Source organism: Propithecus coquereli, unplaced genomic scaffold, assembly GCF_000956105.1.
Source record: "Propithecus coquereli isolate 6110/MARCELLA unplaced genomic scaffold, Pcoq_1.0 Scaffold130, whole genome shotgun sequence".
Lineage (NCBI taxonomy): Eukaryota > Metazoa > Chordata > Mammalia > Primates > Indriidae > Propithecus > Propithecus coquereli.
In genome coordinates this window covers 2,267,849-2,287,705 of record NW_012137192.1, presented here as the reverse complement: position 1 = coordinate 2,287,705, position 19,857 = coordinate 2,267,849, and the positions used below count along the sequence as shown (strand labels likewise).

At 35.1% G+C, this 19,857-nt stretch overlaps 1 protein-coding gene across 1 annotated transcript in view; it reads right to left on the bottom strand.

Annotated features, from left to right (window-relative positions):
• Positions 1-480: 480 nt before the first annotated feature.
• The window catches only part of FSD1L (fibronectin type III and SPRY domain containing 1-like), a 72,756-nt gene continuing 53,379 nt past the window's right edge, over positions 481-19,857 (bottom strand). Inside the window, exons 4-9 of the mRNA XM_012638522.1 lie at positions 18,006-18,132; positions 17,320-17,352; positions 11,495-11,592; positions 10,764-11,015; positions 7,084-7,172; positions 481-744 (exon numbers count right to left, since the gene is read on the bottom strand). Coding sequence (XP_012493976.1) covers positions 622-744; positions 7,084-7,172; positions 10,764-11,015; positions 11,495-11,592; positions 17,320-17,352; positions 18,006-18,132 — 722 coding nt within the window. The 3' untranslated portion in view covers positions 481-621. The remainder of the gene's footprint in view (positions 745-7,083; positions 7,173-10,763; positions 11,016-11,494; positions 11,593-17,319; positions 17,353-18,005; positions 18,133-19,857) is intronic.

The following is a 19,857-nucleotide window of genomic DNA, read 5'->3' as shown; positions in this document are numbered from 1 at the left end:
CAACCACAACAGAAATCTCACAGTATTTTGGAAAACAGAAAATGATATATGATCTAGTAAATAAACAAGAGGATAATTTTGTAAAATTATTTATAAAAGGGCAAAAATACACCATTGTAAGAAAACCTTTCTATCATTCCAAACCAATGATTTCAATTTTTAGAAAACCTTACAGTGTTTGTATTTTTAAAGCTTCAGTGTAAGAACTAAATAACGGGTAGTGATAAGATAGAAAAGAAAAAATATAGAGGAAAGAAGGCAAATTTTAAAAGCTTTTCACCCCAGACCCTAGGTTACCAACCACCACATGTGATTAAACATATTAGAAGAGCCCAAGTAATCCAAAAACACAAAGATGAGTTTCTATGTAAATATCTGAACACTGCCTTTTTCCTCATTTACTCTTCAAAATATCAGTTTCTTGATCGATATCTGCTTGCTTCTATGATATTGCACAGTAGGTTCTTGCAAATGCTTTATACTAGATGCTTAATGCTAACAGATTCCAGGCTTCAAAGTAGAACATACAAAACCTGATTTTCACCACTCACAAATTTCTGTGATTAGTAACTGCACAGAAAAGGCCACCCAAGCAAGAGGGAGGGTAAACATATTCAGACATTACTGAGTAACATTGTTCAGGCTGCTTGCTGAACCAGTCATTCCATTTTCACTTTTCTGAAGCGTTCTCACAGCACTTGGAACCTGCATCCCAGTACTCAAAGAAAGTCCACCACACCAAACCTACAAAAAGAAATAAAGCCTCAGTGAGATTTCAAATCAAATTAGAATTTCAATGACTCTTAAATTTCCATTTGAAAAGCAAAATGCCACAAACATGAACATCAACAAGTTCCAAACTGATGACCTTCATATGTGAGCTGAGGGGAAGTGGAAAGGGTACTCAGAACTTCTTTTAGAACCACGAGGCCAGAGAAGTCTTTGGGGTAGCAGAACCCCAATGGAGCTGCACCTAAGACGGGAACTCAGGGGCACAGAAATTTGGAAACTAAATTGGATTAATCTAGGCAAAAGATAATGGCTCTCATTACTGATGTTAACCTTCACAACCAAGGGAAGTGTACAAAAAACCAATTTCCTTATCCCAATTATGCTTTTGGTTTTGATAATTAGATGTGGCCCGAGACTATAGGAATCTACACCTCTGTTAACAGTAAAATCTTCCCTATATTGTTAACAATAAAAACCCTTTTATAATTCTTTAAAAAGAACTTCTGAAAAAATGCAAATGATAATATCCAGACATACTTGCCATGTTCTATTATCATAAATATGAATATGTTTATGAAAGATAAAAACTGCTTTGCTTATGAACAGAGCAGCTAGGATTCAATAAATTGAAAAATAACATATTTGGAACAGAGTCAGGAGAATTAAAATATGAAAATATGGAACATTTAAACTATTATCAACTACCATGTATGTAGTAGACACAAACTTAGGGGAAGGGAAATTCTAGAAGTTGTTTAAGTATTCCCACTTTCAATTATATCCTTAAGTGTTTAATATCTACTAAGTAACTAGGTTACTGCACCAAAGAATCTACTGAACTGTGAAATTTATAACTATATAATTAACATTCTAAATTTTCAGAACTAGCAGGCTCAGTAATGATAACTCCCAAAACACAAAAGCAACCCTCTCATTATAAATTTGCTATATTACTTTTTGGAAATTATGTAAATGAGTTAGAAAACTATTTACTCAAAATATCTACCGCAAAGATGCAAAGGCAAATCAGTGGAGAACAATTAGTCTTTTCAATAAATGGTACTGGAACAACTGGACATCCCTATGCAAAAAAACGAACCTCAAGTCATACCTTGTACCATATACAAAAATTAACTCAAAATGGATCATAGATCTAAATGTAAAACCTAAAACCTAAAACTGTAAAACTTCAAGAAGAAAACATAGGAAATCTTTGTGACCTTGAGTTGGGTGAAGCACTACTCATAAATGGAAAAAAAATATTGCTAAACTGGACTTTATATCAAAATGAAAAACTTCTCTTTGAAATGTTCAGAAAATGAAAAAGCAAGCCATAAACCAGGAGAAAATATTTGCAAGGCATATATCTGATAAAGGACTCACATCCAAAATATATAAAGAACTTTTAAAACTCAAGAAAACAACTCCTAAAATAACGAGCAAAGGATTTTAACAGATACTTCACCAAAAAAATTATATGAATGGCCAATAGGCACAAGAAAAAATGCTGAACATTATTTGTTATCAGGAAAGTGCAAATAAAAACACAATGAAGGGTGAGGGATAAAAATTTACCTATCAGGTACAATGATGGGTACACTAAAAGCCCTGACTTCAGCATTGCACAATTCATCCATGTAACAAAAAACACTTGAAACTATTGAAATAAAAAAAAAACCACAACGAACACTACACACCTATTAAAGTGGCTTAACTACAACAAAAAATCTGACAATACCAAATAATGGCAAGGATGTGATGAACTCTCATATATTGCTGATAGGAATGCAAAAATGGTAGAGACACTTCCAAAAACATTTGATAGTTTGTTATAAAGTTAAACATACACTTTCCATGGTATCCAGCAACCCTATTACTATTCTTAGGCACTTATCCAAGAGAAATGAAAACATATGTTCACACAAAACCTGTATGTAAATGTTTAGAGTGACTTTATTCATAATTGTGCAAAACTAGGAAGAACACAAATGTCCTTCAACTAGTGAATGGATAAATAAACTCTGGTATTAACATATATGTATATGAAACACTACTCAGCAATGAAAAACAGGAGAATACTGACACCACAACAACATGGATTAATTTCAAATGCATTATGCTACAAAATTAAAAGACTACATACAATTCCATTCATGTTACATGCTGGAAAAGGCAAAACTATATGGACTAAAAACTGGCTACTGATTGCTAGGGCTGGTTGTGTGGAGGGGAACCCTTCAAAGGAGCATGAAGGAATTTTCTAGAGCAATGGAAATGTTCGATTAGGTTGGTGCAAAAGTAATTGAGGTTTTAGCATTGTTGACATTTGCCATTTGATATTGGAATACATTCTTAAATAAATGTGGTTATGTTATACATCATTTTAATGTGCATTTCTTGCTTTATTTTTTTGCTAATGACTTATTACTTGCTGTTTATTTTGTATTTATTTTAGACTATGGAAATGATGTTAGACAAAAAGCAAATTTGAGCAATTTTCTTATTCAAGTTCAAAATAAGTTGTAAAGCAGGAGATAACTTGCAACATCAACAATGCATTTGGAACTGCTAACAAATGTACAGTGCAGTGGTGGTTCAAGAAGTTTTGCAAAGGAGACAAGAGCCTTCAAGATGAGAAAGCACAGTGGCTGACCATCGGAAGTTGACAACTACCAATTGAGAGCAATCATCAAAGCTGATCCTCTTACAAGGACTCAAGAAGTTGCTGAAGAACTCAAGGTCGACCATTCTACAGTTGTTTGGCATTTGAAGCAAATTGGAAAAGTGAAAAAGGTTGATAAGTGGGTGCCTCATGAGCTGACCAAAAATCAAAAAAATCATCATTTTGAAGTGCCGTCTTCTTTTCTCTTATGCAACAACGAACCATTTTTCAATCGGATTGTGACGTACGACGAAAAGTGGATTTCATATGACAACCAGTGATGACCAGCTCAGTGGAATGGACCGCAAGGAAGCTCCAAAGCACTTCCCAAAGCCAAACTTGCACCAAAAAAAGTCATGGTCACCTGGTAGTCTGCTGCCAGTTTGATCCACTACAACTTTCTGAATCCCTGCAAAACTATTACATCTGAGAAGTATGCCCAGCAAATCAATGAGATTGAAAACTGCAATGCCTACAGCCAGTATTGGTCAACAAAAGGGCCCAATTCTCCACGACAATACCCGACCACACGTCACACAACCAATGCTTCAAGAGTTGAATGAATTGGGCTACGAAGTTTTGCTTCATCTGCCATATCCACCTGATCTCTCACCAACCAACTACCACTTCTTCAAACATCATTTTGACAACTTTTTGCAGGGAAAACGCTTCCACAACCAGCAAGATGCAGAGAATTCTTTTCAAGAGTTCGTCGAATCCTGAAACACAGATTTTTACGCTACAGGAATAAACAAACTTATTTCTCATTGGCAACAATTGTGTTGATTGTAATGGTTCCTATTTTGATTAATAAAGATGTGTTTGAGCCTAGTTATAATGATTTAAAATCCAGTCCGAAAGTGCAATTACTTCTGCACCAACTTAATATATCTTGATTATGGTAGTGGTTATATAATTATATGCATTTGTCAAAACTATGGAACTGCATAACACTGTAAATTATACTTCAGTAAAACTGACTTAAAAAGTTAATCTTGTACATAAAACATTTAATAGTCATTTACTTAGTCAATAAAAGCAGGCCTTCAGTGAAGGAAAAAAAAATGTAACCAGTTTAAAACAATTTCTAAAGTATCTTATGACATTTACTAATATAATTAGTTTCATTATTTGGAATGAAAAAACAATGAATAAACTCAGTACTTATCTACATGAGATAGATTCAAATTAAAAATGAAATCTATTTCTTTATAAAAGCATATCTAAGGCCGGGCGTGGTGGCTCACGCCTGTAATCCTAGCACTCTGGGAGGCCGAGGCGGGTGGATCGCTCAAGGTCAGGAGTTCGAGACCAGCCTGAGCAAGAGCGAGACCCCGTCTCTACCAAAAAATAGAAAGAAATGATCTGGACAACTAAAAATATATATAGAAAAAATTAGCCGGGCATGGTAGCGCATGCCTGTAGTCCCAGCTACTCAGGCGGCTGAGGCAGAAGGATTGCTTGAGCCCAGGAGTTTGAGGTTGCTGTGAGCTAGGCTGACGCCATGGCACTCACTCTAGCCAGGGCAACAAATCGAGACTCTGCCTCAAAAAAAAAAAAAAAAACAAAACAAAAAGCATATCTAAGACTTAGGGGAAAAAATAACTTTTCCGAGTTCCATATGGTTAAACAACTTCTCCCTGACTGACCAATTTGGAAAAACAGCCACAAATATACAATACAGCAGAGATTTATAGCAAAGTAGGAAAAAAAGAAAAAGAAACAATCCTTCTAATATCTTTAAGTATTTTTCCATGAACAGTAACTTTATTCACTAATCACTTCTACTTTTTAGTGAAAAAGTAGGAGTCTTGGTTATCAGCACTGTTTTAAACTTAAGATTTTAGGGTATCTAGGGTAAATAATCATTATTGATTGTGAGATTTAAAAACACTGTATTTGAAACCCACACATATTCTGAGTACTTGCTCCTCATAGTTGAGGGGTTACAGTTAGGCGTGATGATGGAAGAAAACACATACAAATATTCCAAGTCTGGACTTGAAAGATACCATCCTGATTTGCAGAAATAGCCCTCAAATTAAGAAAAGTTCTAAACAGAATAATGGTGACCTTAACTAGACCGAGACTCCCCACAGTAGCCTAACCTTATGGAGAAATTCAGAGGGATGAGGAGTTGGAAGAAGCAATAGCATTTGCTTAAAAAATAAATTCAAAACCATTTTTCATTTTATAAAAAGAAACATGAGTTTTGTTATATAAATCAGCCTGAAACTGAGCAGACCTGAAATTATGTGTATACAAAGACAGTTATCTAATATTGTACAAAGATGACACTGTGTTATAATCTTTTCAATAAATGAACAAATAAATGGAATAACTGGATATCAATGTGAAATTAAAGAATGTATCTTGACCTTTCTTCATACCAAACACATCAATTCTACAACGTACTTGCATTGTAAATGAAGTCTACATCTAAATGTATATGGTAAAGCTTTTAAAAGTAAACACAAGAATGTTTTCATGACTTTGGAGGTAAATAACAATTTCTTAAACAGAACACAAAAAGCGCCAACTATAAAGGAAAAAATTGATAAACCGAGCAAAATTAAAGTTAACAAATTTTGTTCATCAAAGGATACCAGTAAGAGAAGGAAAGGAAAAGCCAGAGTGGAGAAGATATTTGCACTAAATGCATCTGGCAAAGGACTGTATAAAGATCTACAAATCAATCAGAAAGAAATAGAAAGACAACCCAATAGAGATGCAAGCAAAAGACCAGAATAGCCACTTCACAAAAGAACATACCCAAATAGTTAACAAAGAAGAAAAAGTGCTCAATAGCACTAGTCATCAAGGAAATGCAAGTTAAAACCGCAATGTAATATATCATACTCACTAGAGGGACTAAAATAAAAAGACAATAACAAGTGTTGACAAGGATATGGAGGAACTCAAACTCTCAGATAGTGCTGGTTGTAAATTAGTATAAGCAACCACTTTGGAAAACTGTTTGACAGTTGATTATACACCTACCATATGATCTAGCAACCCAATCCTAGGTATTAATATATACTCAATGGAAATAATGTATATACATTTATCAAAAGACATGAACAAGAATATTCATAGCAGTTCTATTTGTGAAAGCCGCCAAATGGAAACCACACATGTATCCAACTAAATTAGAATGGATAAATAAATTGTAATATAGTCATATAATGTACAACTATATAGCTATAAGAACGAATAAACTACAACCACACAGAATATGGATAAATCTCACAAACATAATGTCAAACCAAAAAGATATTGTATGATCCCATTTATATGAAACTGAAATGGAGGCAAAATGAATTTATGGTAATAAAGCTCAAGATAATTGTTAACCTTAGTGGAGGGCCATTAGGGACTGGGAATGGGCGCAAGGGGCCTGCTGAGGTTCTGGCAATATCCACTTCTTGGTGAAGGTGCTGGTTACAAAAGCAAGTGCAGTCCTATGAAAATGCGTCAAACTACATGCTTATGATTTGTGTACTTTTATGTATTAACAATAACTTCAATAAAATATACCAAAAAGATAGAGACAGATTTGAGAGAGGGTGAATTGGGGAAAGGGAGAGGAATATGAAGAAAAAATAAGATGTTCTGCTTCCCCAAATGTACAACACAGATTATTCCCCCTAAAGTTGTCAAACCAATTAAAACATAAATTAGGTACTAACCATGAAACCAGGTAGTACTGGTTGAGTAAATTTTGTCTTAAAGGAATACAGCAACTGTTTTGAGTTTGCATCATAGAAAGAAAGCTGACCTAAAAAGAAAGGGAAAAAAAGCCCAATTTATTATACCAAAAAACCACATCTGATTAAGTCTAACATATAATCATGCAAAAAATAACTTCATGGGTACTTTGGCATTAATTTTTCTGTTATAAACTATAAGGAGTGGATTTAATTATACTCACTTGAAAATCAGTAGTAAACATGCTTCAGGAAAAGCCTAAATCCAGTTTTCTTCCCCTGGTTTTCAAGACCTTCATAATGCCTCCGTAATCTGGCTCTACTCTACTTATTCAACTATAAACTATTTCATTATTATTATTTAACAAATAGTTTCATTAGCCCAGTAAAAACTAAAGCCATTTCTTCCTCCTTATTTTTACTATAACTAGCCTCTCTACCCAAATCATATCACCATTTAAGGTTTACTCTCCTAAACCTTGTCTTCTAACTACTTGAAGCCATACTCATACTCCAGTCTCTGAAATATCAGTATAGTCATCACTGCTTACGCTTTGTTAATTTTTAAAATCCCCTCACAGTATGTCTTTCAACAGGATCATGCCCTAAAATAACTCTGTCTGATCTCCTAAATTGTCCAACCTGATGACCTCCTTACAACTGTGATCACTTCTTGAAACTCTTCTCTTGGTTTGCATCCTAACCTTGATGGTATCTTCTATCTCCTCCCTTTACTCCTATTCTAAATGCAGCTGCTTTGTCCAGACTCTTTTGTCTCTACAATGCTTCCTTAAATAAATCATTTGCAACCAAAGAGGAAGAGAAAAGAAACTGACATTAATGCACACTATTAAACACTAGGTGCTTTACAACATTGCCTCAAAATATTAGGCAACCCATGTATGATCATAAAGTTAGTCAACAGCAGAACAGTAATGCTTAAATGCGTTGTTGTGTGGAATCTTCAGTAGCCACTCTGTGATGTCTCAAATATTGGCTTCAGCTCTACTATTCTTCTGAGTTCCAGCACTAAATTTCGAAATCCTTGCTAACTATACCACATGGTTGTCCTGCTGCCATCTCATTTTCCCCCAGGACTATCATCCTCACAATCACACTGACTGGAACCTCAAAGTCATGCTCAACTCTTATCTCTCACCAACAAACCATACTTAGTTACTAAGTACTATGAATTCTATTTTCAAACCATCAAATCTACTCTTCTTCTTGATTCTCCATAGCTCAGGTCTTTGTTACAGTCACTCAACAAAGTTATTAAGGGCTTCCTATGTAAAAAGCACTTGCCAGGCAATAAGGATTTAATAGTTAACAAAACAGACACGGCCATGCCCTACATTGCTTGAAGACTGCCTCCTGAAAAGTCTTATGCTGTATGTACTTGTAACCTCTTCCATCTTTAACCATTCACTCTCTAATATTTCCTAAAATGTGCAGAATCATCCTTCCCCACTACTAAATAAAGACCAGTCTATTATTATTTTTCAAGGCTCTAAGGATCTGATCCTATTCTATAATACATTACAACTTCCCCTTGCTGCACCCTATGCTCTAGGCGAGCAATTACTTCTCACTACTTTCTTTGTGGAATCACAGATTATGGGAAAGGAGAGAAAAGATAAGGAAATGTCTTGATAGTCAAAAAAGAAAAAAAAGTGAGCTAATAAATTTGCCATTTATCCTAAGGAAAATGGTTTATCTGATTCAAAGTGAATAAGTTAAAAAAATGCAAACCAAATTAACTTTTTTCCTTTTTAGAGTAACTAAATTGATAGCTCCTGCAATTATTTGGATACAATGTTACTTAAAATGATAAAATTTGGCATTATTAAAGTGTTAACTTGGAGAGAAACATCTAGGGCTGCGGTCCCCAACCTTTTTGGCACCAGGAAACGGTTTCATGGAATACAATTTTTCCATGGACTGGGGTGAGGGAAGGGTGGGGATTGGGGGGATGCGGGGGTGATGCAGAGCTCAAGTGGTGATGCCCAGTCCGTTTCCTAACAGGCCACGGACCGGTGCTGGGCTGTGGCCCAGGGCTGGAGACCGCAGATCTAGGGTTACTTTAGTTCAATACTATGTCACCTTCAAAATTTTATAAATTAGATGACTAGAGAGAATACTTATCAAATAACTAACTTAAAAAGCTTAAAGAAATTTTTCAAAAGATAAATATCAAGTTAATTTTTAGATGATTTTAATAGGAGGGGAAGCTTGGCCAAATCTCTTAAGATGAAACTAAAAAGAGGATAACTAGTCTTCATTTGAGTTATAGGACAATAAAAAGACCCTAACAGAGGAAGACTGCCTAACAGAGGAAGACTGCCTAACAGAGGAAGACTGCCTAACAGAGGAAGAAAAAGACAATTTGACATAATTCCATGAAAAAAGATCTAGTGGACCAGATGGCTACAAATTCAATATAAGTCAACAGTCTAGTTAATTCATATTAATAGAAACAGTGTTGACAAATCACTGTCCTTTGTTGGTCAGAGGTCGTATGTTCTACTCTGAGAACCAATCCTTAAGAAATACACTGACACAGTATACAACCATAGGAAGTCATAAAGGTTTGTAAAAATTAAATTATAAGGGAAGCAGCTAATAACACAGAATGTATGGACTGGAAAAACAGGCAAGAAAAGCAATGTGAGTACCTGTAGTTTTTAACAAATAAAGATTACCATGTGAGCATGAATTAGGGAACATAATTCTGTGTTTATTCAGATGGCAAGAATTTTTTTTTTTTAATGTCTTTTTTTTTTTTTTTTTTTGAGACAGAGTCTTCACTCTCTTGCCTGGACTAGAGTGCCATGGCGTCAGCCTAGCTCACAGCAACCTCAAACTCCTGGGCTCAAGTGATCCTCCTGCCTCAGCCTCCCGGGTAGCCGGGACTACAAGGCACGCACCACCATGCCCGACTAATTTTTTCTATTTTTAGTTGTTTGGCTAATTTCTTTCTATTTTTAGTAGAGGTGGGGTCTCGCTCTTGCTCAGGCTGGTCTCGAACTCCTGACCTCAAGCAATCCACCTGCCTCGGCCTCCCAGAGTGCTAGGATTACAGGCATGAGCCACTGTACCCAGCCCAGATGGCAAGATTTAAGAGTAACCATCTCAGAAGTTATAGGGAGACAAAGTGAGTCAGTTGAAGAAAAACCATCTAACCAAGAGCTGTCCCATAGTGAAACAAACATACTGCTTTATAAAACAAAGTGGCAACTACCTGCAGAGATATTGTAATAAGGATTTTTATACTGTGTGGCAAATGGACTGGGTAATTTCTAAGATCTACTCCAACTCAAAAATTCTGACTTCACCACTCTTTACAGGTAGGTAATAAAACATGGTAAGGAAGGCATTTAAATGGACAGAAGAAACTTTAGTGAGGAAGACTAAAATCAGCAAAATCTTTCAGACTTGCTTAATATATTATCTAAGGGGTGCTTTTCTAGGGCTCCAGGCAGATATCACATGCCCTTCCAGTCAATTCTAGAACTGAGATTATGTTTGTGATCAAAGCCCAGTTGGTAAAAATGTCCTTACCACAGTACTAATGGAAATCCTGTATAGATGCTTACCAATGAAAAGTACTGAAATATAAGCAACTATGATGACACAACCTATAAGAAAATAAGCGAACTTACCCCCATCAAAATCACAAAATACACCTATTTTCTCAGGAACAGTAACATCCAAAGCTTTGACTTTATTATTATGCTTTGCTGCGAATGTGTTTTGTAGCCAGTTGTTGACATGGACACACCAACTAGTGTTTGTCTTTCCCAACTGGTCAAATTTCCCCAAAGTTTTGTATGTTACTCCCACGCTGTAGGATTTACAATCCTTCTGGGCCTTGACCTCCCAATAATGTTGTCCACTTTCAATAGCAGTGTCTCCTACAAAAGATTAGAAAAGTAGAGTTGACTCTTACCTCTTCCTTATGAGTTACATGAGTTTTACCTATCACTGAACCCAAAAATGGCAAAAAAATTTTGATTCAAGTACTCTTTCTATAAGAATAATCATGATAACACATAGACACTCAATGCAGAGTACCTTTAATTATTTTTCTAAATATAAAATGCTTCAGAAATTTTCTTCCTTACTATCCCCCCTCCAGGGTTATACATACATGTGAGAACACTATGTAAGCTGAAGTAGAGTTTTAAAAGTGTCAATCATAAGACAATTTGAACAATCCCCCCTCCCCTCCACCATGACAAAGTAATAATTAGGCTTTAACTGGGAGAAACTTCTGCAAAGAATCATTCAATACACAGGCAGCTACTCTAGCTCTAAGTGAGTGGTAAGTGCACCGGTGTGATTGTGATGCCTTTAACCTGAGAGAATAAAGAACTATTATGTTTTATCCTACCCAGCACTGTGTATGATTCCCCCGTAAAACGATCTCTGCTGCCTCTTACTGCTGGTGGCCTGGAGCCTACAGATGTCCGTTTGGGGGACGGTGTACCACTTCTATATAAACAAGAACAAAAAGGAAAACAAATATTTTATGTTGTAAATGTTCCATAAAGTAAAAATCATGGAAGGAAATTTTGAAAAGATTTCTAATTATGTTGTAGAAATAACATCATTCAATTTGATTTGAATTATTATTAAAGAGAGTTGCCAATGACAAACACTCAAATGTAAGAAGCCATCAATACAAAGCAGGCTAAAACACTAATGTCATGCAGACTGAGCAAGGCTCATACAAAGAACACACAGTTGGAAAAAGAAACAATGCCAAATGAGACAAGACTTACTGAAAGAAAAAAAAAGGACACAAGGAAGATAACAGGTTATTGCTTACATTGTTTGCAGTTAAATTTAAATAAAAGCAAGGGCAAAGCCAGGCTTATTCTTAAAATCGTTAACTAAATAACCTTTTTTATTATCATTAGATATTTTTGTTCTGGATCTTTCTTCTTAAAAATAGAAAGAGCAATTGCCCAAATCCATGCACAGGATAATATCAAGTATTATAAAGTATTTCTCCTACTAAAATGGACAAGATCCAACCTGACTTCTCCTTTTATTAAATTACATGATATGGAAAACTAGACAGAATTGGGATTTCTAACTCTCAAAAACTCAAAATAGATTAAATTTCAAGTTTGTTTTAAAATAACATTTTAATTACATTGAATCAGTCCATTTAAAAAACAAAAAAAAATTTTGGTCAAGATTATCCTAAAGTTATTATTTAGGGGAAATAAGGATAACTATATTATCACCACTAATTAGAAATAAAAACATTTTTCCCATATAGTTGTATGAGAATTTTTCTTCCTAAGATCAATTTAGTAGATTTTAAAAAGCTATTATTAATATTGAAATAGAAATCCCTACCAAAGGCAAGGCAAGAATAAGGATATAATTTAAAGTCATTTCACATGACTCATTCTACATTATTTAAATGTTGTCTTGCTGTCAGAAAGCAGATTAGACAATTTCAAAAAATGAAACAGTGAACTTAAGACCACGTCAACTGTGTATTTTTTAGTGAATGATATTAAGTAGCATAATTATAGATCTACAACAATAGCATTCACACAATTTAGTTTAATTCTTCCCAAAGGACTTCAAAGGTCCTTTTTGTAAAAATATTTTTTTAAAAAGATATTTAAGCAACTGACTGTGATCTCTGTATGAACAGACAGCATGAAGAGAGGTGAATAAGGATAGCCTAATTAAAATTTCTGTGAAACCTGTGTTCAGGTAGGCAGTTAGTAGTTTATTCCTATGGGGGAAGGGGAGAACAAAACTTGAGAGGGAAGAATCTTAGAAGAGTTGTTGAGATCTTCTCCAAAATAAAGGGCAGAAACAAACAAAAATTAAGAAAAATGTATACTCTTTATTCTGGATATCAAAAATATATTTTTAACTTCTTCAACATTGGTGTGACCATGTTTTCTAAGTTAATACTTAAATACAATACTCTTAAGAGTCATTAAGTAGTAAGAAAGTAAAACTCTGCAAACATTCTGTCAACTCACTGATAACTCAAAAAAAAAAAGAATTGCATCACAATTTTCTTTCTGATTCTTATACAAGCTAGTTGACAATGTTAAAAACCTGATTACAAAAGATCTGTGTGTTTTCAAATATTTTATCTTACAGTCAGGAGAAAAGGTAACACTATATTTGCCCCCAAATTAGAAAAAAAAAGATAGCTCTAACTTTCATCATCTTCTGGGGGACAAAGTGTTCTGAAACTGGTAGTTTTCTTGTCCTGAAGTCAAGGGAATCCACAGATTCCACAGAGACTGCTGCAGGACTCTGGGAAGAAGACAGCTTTGGGGCTTCTTCCCCACTTTAGCCAAATATATCTTTCTCTTTTTAGATTAGGCTTCTAGAAACGTTCTTTTGCTTTAAAAAAATTTTGAAAACGTTTTAGATGCAACATTAGGAAGGCATGAAAAGGAAGGGAATAAAAGTAAAATTGTTCCTACATGGTTTATAAATTACAGCAAAAAAGCTTTTAGGTCTTGAGAATACCTACACAATACAAAAACAGTATGATTTACAGTTATTCTCCAAAAATTCATATGAAACATTATCTGAAATGGAAGTACACTCTCCCCTAGAAAAAAACGAGCGCATAGCTCACCAAAGATTATCTAATTCATAAAGTCACCAAAATATTACTGCACATTAATCTTCCTCCATCCAAATTAGTTCAACTGCAAATACTGGTAATTACACAAAAATAAATATAATTTTAATTAATCTTAAATATCACTATTTGTAGAAAATTAGTTTTGTAACTAGAGAAGGAAGATGGGATACAGTAACTTCAGAATAGTAGCTCTCCATTGTATCTAACTTCACTTCAAACTCCAATGCTTTTTAGTATTGCTGGTGGTATTAATATTATTCTTACCCTTAACATTCATGCCTATGGCTGCTTTTCAGCTGAGAGATGGAGCAAAGTCAAAAAATTTAGTTGTGGGTCACTAGGTGAGAATCAAATAAAAGGAGATGAGAGGTTAGAGTACTTGTGTAATTAGGGGTGAGGAGGAATAAACAAGCCTAACCAGTGGTTCTGAAACTGGCTGGACATCAGAACCACTTGGCGAACTTTTAAAAATGCAAATTACCAGCCTTACCACAGACTACTAAATCAGAACACTGGAAGGTAGGTTTGAGAAACATGTTTGTGTTTTTTAATTAAGAACTTCAAGTTTTTGCTGCTTAGCTAGGTTAGGAATCATTGAGGTAAAACAAAACAAATCTCACCTAAGAAGGGGCAGAGATTAAAAGGGTAATGATGAAAAGACAGTTCTTACACAGTCTAGTCTACCATATGGCACCCTCAGTACTTGCTTGCTATGGCAAGTGAGGAACTTGGCTGTGGAGTAGCTGAAGGAAGGGAAATAACTGTTGCCAGGAACCACATCTTCTCATCTGTGTATCCTCAGTACATAGAATAGGTATACAATATCTGAATAAAATGAATGAGCTCAGCCGAGTAAATGGACTATGTGATGTTATTAACTAAGGACTACCTCTACCTTCCTGAACCATATAGTCCTAAACTGGAGAAACACAGGCCTTTAGGATTTTGTAATAAATCAGTAGTTGTCAATTGAAGAGGGACAACAGAATCAAAATCAATCAGGAAACTTTTTCAAAATACATGGACAGTTCATCTCCTCAGCTAGAAGGCCTGAATGTCTGCTGGGAGAAAACACGCATTTTGAAAAATATTTCCCAGGTAATTCAGGACAATAAATAACAAGTGAAAGTCATATAAATAAACAGAAAATTTTCACTTAGCATTGCTTCAAAATATGTTAAGAGGTCTTTTGAGAACCAGAAAAATAATTTTAAAAAATTTATAACTTACCAGTAGTAAGAAATAAAGGGAAGCATGTAGAAAAAGAAACATATATATCTATTGACATTGGCAGTTTAATCTCAGAGAAAAGTTAAATAAGGATAAATCTTCCATTGCAGCATTCCAGGCTTCCAACAAGTCCATTTTTGCAAGAAGTACAACAGCCATTATTATCTTATGTCAAGCATGATCTCCTCCCACCCCTCCACTTACCTGGCCTCTCTGAAAGACACCCTGGCCACTTAAGTGTCTGAATTAAGGCTCTTTGCTATGTCTATAGTCTGGATTGTTTTACCAGCTTCCCAAATGTTCTCTTTGCTTCTCAATTCATAATGCTATTACAAAATAAACCTAGCTTTGATTACGCTATTTAAAAATCTTCATGTACTTCTGTACTGCCTACAAACGACTTAGCCTGGCATTCCAGCTTCTTGATTTGGTCCTAATCTGCCTTTGTAGCCTCTTCACCCCTAGAGAGCACTATAATTATACAGCCAAAATGTTCTTCAAACTCACACAATCTTGCTTTACTGCCTTTCCTCTTATTGCTCCCCACCCTCACTGCAAATACCACACATTTTTCCATTTGCTCAAGAACCACTTCCCTAATGAAGGTCTCCCAGATCCTACCAGGCTAAATACTCTTCTGAGGAGTCCAAGCTCCAGACTAAAATTCTATGTGTTATCTTTCAGGCCCACCCATAGGCAATTATTACACAAAGGTTTCAGCTAGCAGGCCTGGGTGGGGCAGCGTAAAGGAATAGGGTTGGGTAGGCTGCCCTCCTTACACTAGACTTGGTGCACAGCTAGAGCATTATTGTTTCTAGAGGGAGTTGCAACTCCACCCCTCTCCTCACCATGCTCATATGTGTGTCTGCATTCCTAGCCTAGACATTTCTATTCAGAGGCCCCCTTATGGGAGGGAGGTCCTAGGCTGAGATACTTTTCAAGTGCCTCTGTGTAGACCTCCTTCAGGGTTGGGGAAGAGGGGAAATGAAAGTTGGTTTGAAAATACTTTTCTCCACTCTGTTTTTAGTACTTTCCCACTTTTAACTCCACCTTCTTGGCCATAAGGGCCATAAACCAACAGAAGCCTTTTATTTGGGGCTTCTTGGCAGTGAGAAGATCCACTACCTGTGATCTGTGGTGATTCACTTGACCTTCACCCAGTGCCATTTTGTTGGGAAAAACTGAATGCTAGGAAAACAAGCACCCTTTCCTTTGTGACCTCTGGCTTATAGTATCACAGCAAATCAATAAAGGCTTGATTATTACTTTTAGTTCAGCTCATTTTCCTAATTGACCACCTCAACACCTGGCAGCTCTGCACATCTTTCTTCCTCTGAACTCCTTTATTCACACTTACCATTACACATAATGTCTACCTTGCGTTACTGTTACTTGCATATGTGACTGTTATATATGACTTGTACATATGACTGTTACTTGTATATATAACTCTATATGAGTTAGGGCAAATTTTGTGAAGGCAGAGACAGTATTTATCATTATAAACTTCACAATATCCAGTAGACATCCTACAGTAAACAAATATTTATGGAAAGAATAAATAAATGTATATAACATTCCAGAAGTGGCCTACAAATAAAATACTCTTAAGGGGGAAAGGAGAAAGAAATAATGTAACTTGAAATGATAAATAAATAGTCTAAAAATTTCTATGTGACTGATGAAACTTCATAGACTCTATTAAATCCAGCAGCATTTTACAATTTATAATATACTATCTATGAAACCACCTTTACCAATAATGAGCAAATAAACTGAAAAGAAGAAAGGAATATAATTTTGAAAAGAGAACACATTATGGTTTCCAGTAAAGATATGTGGTATCTTCAAATAAGCACATTATTACCCATGCAATTTGAAATAATTCATCTTTCTGGCACTGTCCTAATAATTTCAGCAATGACCTTTATTTTTTATGCTTGATGCTTTTTAAGCTAGATAATTGTATAAAATACACAAACCTGTCTCATGTCAAATACAAATAAAAGCAAAGCTATAGTGTTAGCTATATTGAGTATTATACAGTACAACAAGAAAGATGCCAGGTATGAGTAAAAGCAGGAAAAAAATCAGATGAGGGAAAATAATTCAAGAAAGACTTTAAAGCAGAGCTTACTGTATTATCATATACAACGTAATCCAAATAATATGCAGCACACTATAATGCTGTAAATTCAAAACATAAGCTACCAATACAGTCTACACAGAGCAGTATTTTAGCTTATGAAGGCTGCTGTTTCTGCTTATTGGTTAAAAGAAAAAATTAAAGTTGTTCAGCCAAGCTCGATTATACTAAGTCCTAGAACTAGACAGACACAGATCATCACCTTGTATGTTTCTTCAGTGAAGTAACATGGACACTGTCAGATAAAAATAGGCAACTGTTAAGAGACTGTTTTACAACTTCAATTTAACAGCTTATAATAAAATTAGATCAAAGGCCTGCTGAGGAATTTTTCTGGTCTATTGTTGTAACTTACAATGACATTTACATTCAATTTGAACAAAAATTTCCAGTTAAAAAGGAAACAGGCTCCAATACTTTGATATTATTTAAATAAGTTATGACCGTAACAAAAGGTCCTGGAGCCTGCCTCTTGGGTTCACGGGTTGCTGAACAGGGTCAAGACTCTAGGGTTGTACATGCTAAAAGCTGTCATTTAGTGCAGACCTTCAGGTAAGACAGGTGATCTGTAAGTCTAAGACTCAGCTGTTACGCTAGGAACTTTTCTCTAAGCAGTTCAAGTTGCTGTATATATAACTTTAAAGAAATGGAATACTAAAATAAAAATTATGAGAGGAAGATTAGGAAAGAAACTAAGAAACAAATAATGAAAAATGTTAATGACAAATTCAGCTACTGACAAACAGTATTATAATCTTCACTTTATTGTTACTAATATACCATAAATCATATTTGTATATAGACTAAGAATTTCAATACACATTATTGTCAAATAACATCCAACGTACAAGTATTTTTCCATAAAACAGATTTAATGAACTAGCTTACCTGCCCTTGTTCTCTTTTCCTTTAATTTTTTCTTGACCTTTTCCTCCAGTAGGATCCCACTCTACACAGGAATCTTCAACTTTCAGGTTCAAATGGGATGACGAGTTATCCAAACTGAAGTTAAGTGCTATCCAAAACAAAATTGTTTTTAAAATGTAGCCATATGACCACTTTCTAAAGCGCAGCTATCATCACACTAGTTTCCTACTCAGTTTTAATCAATACTGAATACAGAAAATAAAGTTCAAATTCCTAATCTGAGCATCTAAAGCTCTCAATGATTAGGCCATAATTTACAATTCCTACCTTATTTCCCATTATTCTTCTTTGTGTATCCTATACTCCAACCCAAAACAATGTACTTACATGGCCACTAGTATTTCTGCTATTCCTTCTACTAGAATCTCCATCAGCACACAGTAACCTCAATTTCCTATTATTAGCATATCAGTTGATTATCAGTTGATTGTCATGACTAAATAGGAAGGGGAACTGGTAGAATAAGGAGGAGGAGAAAGTGATATTGTGTAAAAAATTATAGAGCCTTGCATACATACTTTCTCTGATGCTCTAACACTTAATAATTTCACACTTAAATTCTTATTAATTTCAAATTAAGACAAGCATGGAAAAACTGAGCCCGTGATGGCAGACACAGGGAATTGATCCAGCTCATAGATAATTTACATGGCAAAGAGTAGAGGGGGAAGGGGGCCACTTAAATGAAAACAAAACAAAAAAATATTAAACAAAACTATGCTTTTTGGATTATCTGGTATTTGGGGGAGCTATATGTACTATTCACAAGATTTACACAGAATCCAGAACTGCTAATTTAGGAAATCAGTATAATAAAGTATTAGTTTACCTCTTTGGATATTGAGGGTAAATTATTAAAATGTATTCATTCATGGCCATTCAATGTACAGTTCCTTCTACTTTAAAATGCAATTCCCAGAATCTCTTGTCTTGCAAGGTATCAGTTATTACACAGTTACCAAATAATCTGCTTCTGTTAGTTCTGTTTCCCTCCAAAGGTTCAAATTTCTAGTAATTATTCATTAAAGGAATACATTATTCCTTTAAAAAACCCCATTTCACTTAGGCTATTACTTGATTTAGTTAAGGTGTCTGTGATGTCTGTATCATCAGACAACAAAATAAGAATATAGAGAGCCTGTTTACCTAGTGAATCAAGAATCCTTTTATCTTCTACTGTTCTGTAAAGAGTACTTTAATTTCAACTATGTATCAGAGCCATTGTTCATTGTCTTCATTTATAAACAACATTCTGAATACAAATCTACTGACCACACAGCTTCTCATAAATGTCATACTATACAAGGAAGTTAACAGCTTTCGAAATCTGCATGTAAACAGAAATTAACTTACAGAAGGAAGAAATAATGCAGCTTTTCAGTAAAACTGAAATAGACTTCCTTAACAGGTAGGTTACTAAAAGGTTAGAATCAGGTAACACTGAGATCCTGAATTTCCAAAAATTAACTGTCTTAAGAAAACAGAGTTGAAAACAGCCTTGTTAATAAACTACCTAACAGAGAAAGAAACTATCAAACAGAAAGAGAAATAAACTCACAGCACAACTGCCCTTTGTTTTGTTTGATTAAACAACTGGGACTCAACTCATTGTCTTTAAGATCAACCATCTATGGTATCTTTAAGAGTTTGTTTTCACAGCCTCCAAGAGCCCTAAGCGGAGACCAGGGGTGTGAGCTCCCTCCCAGCTCTCACCAGAACCAGATTCCAAGGACTCCAGCTCCCTCCCAACTCTCACTAGAAACAGATTCCAAGAATTCTGATAAAGCAAGCCTCAAAAGAAAAGGAAAAAAAA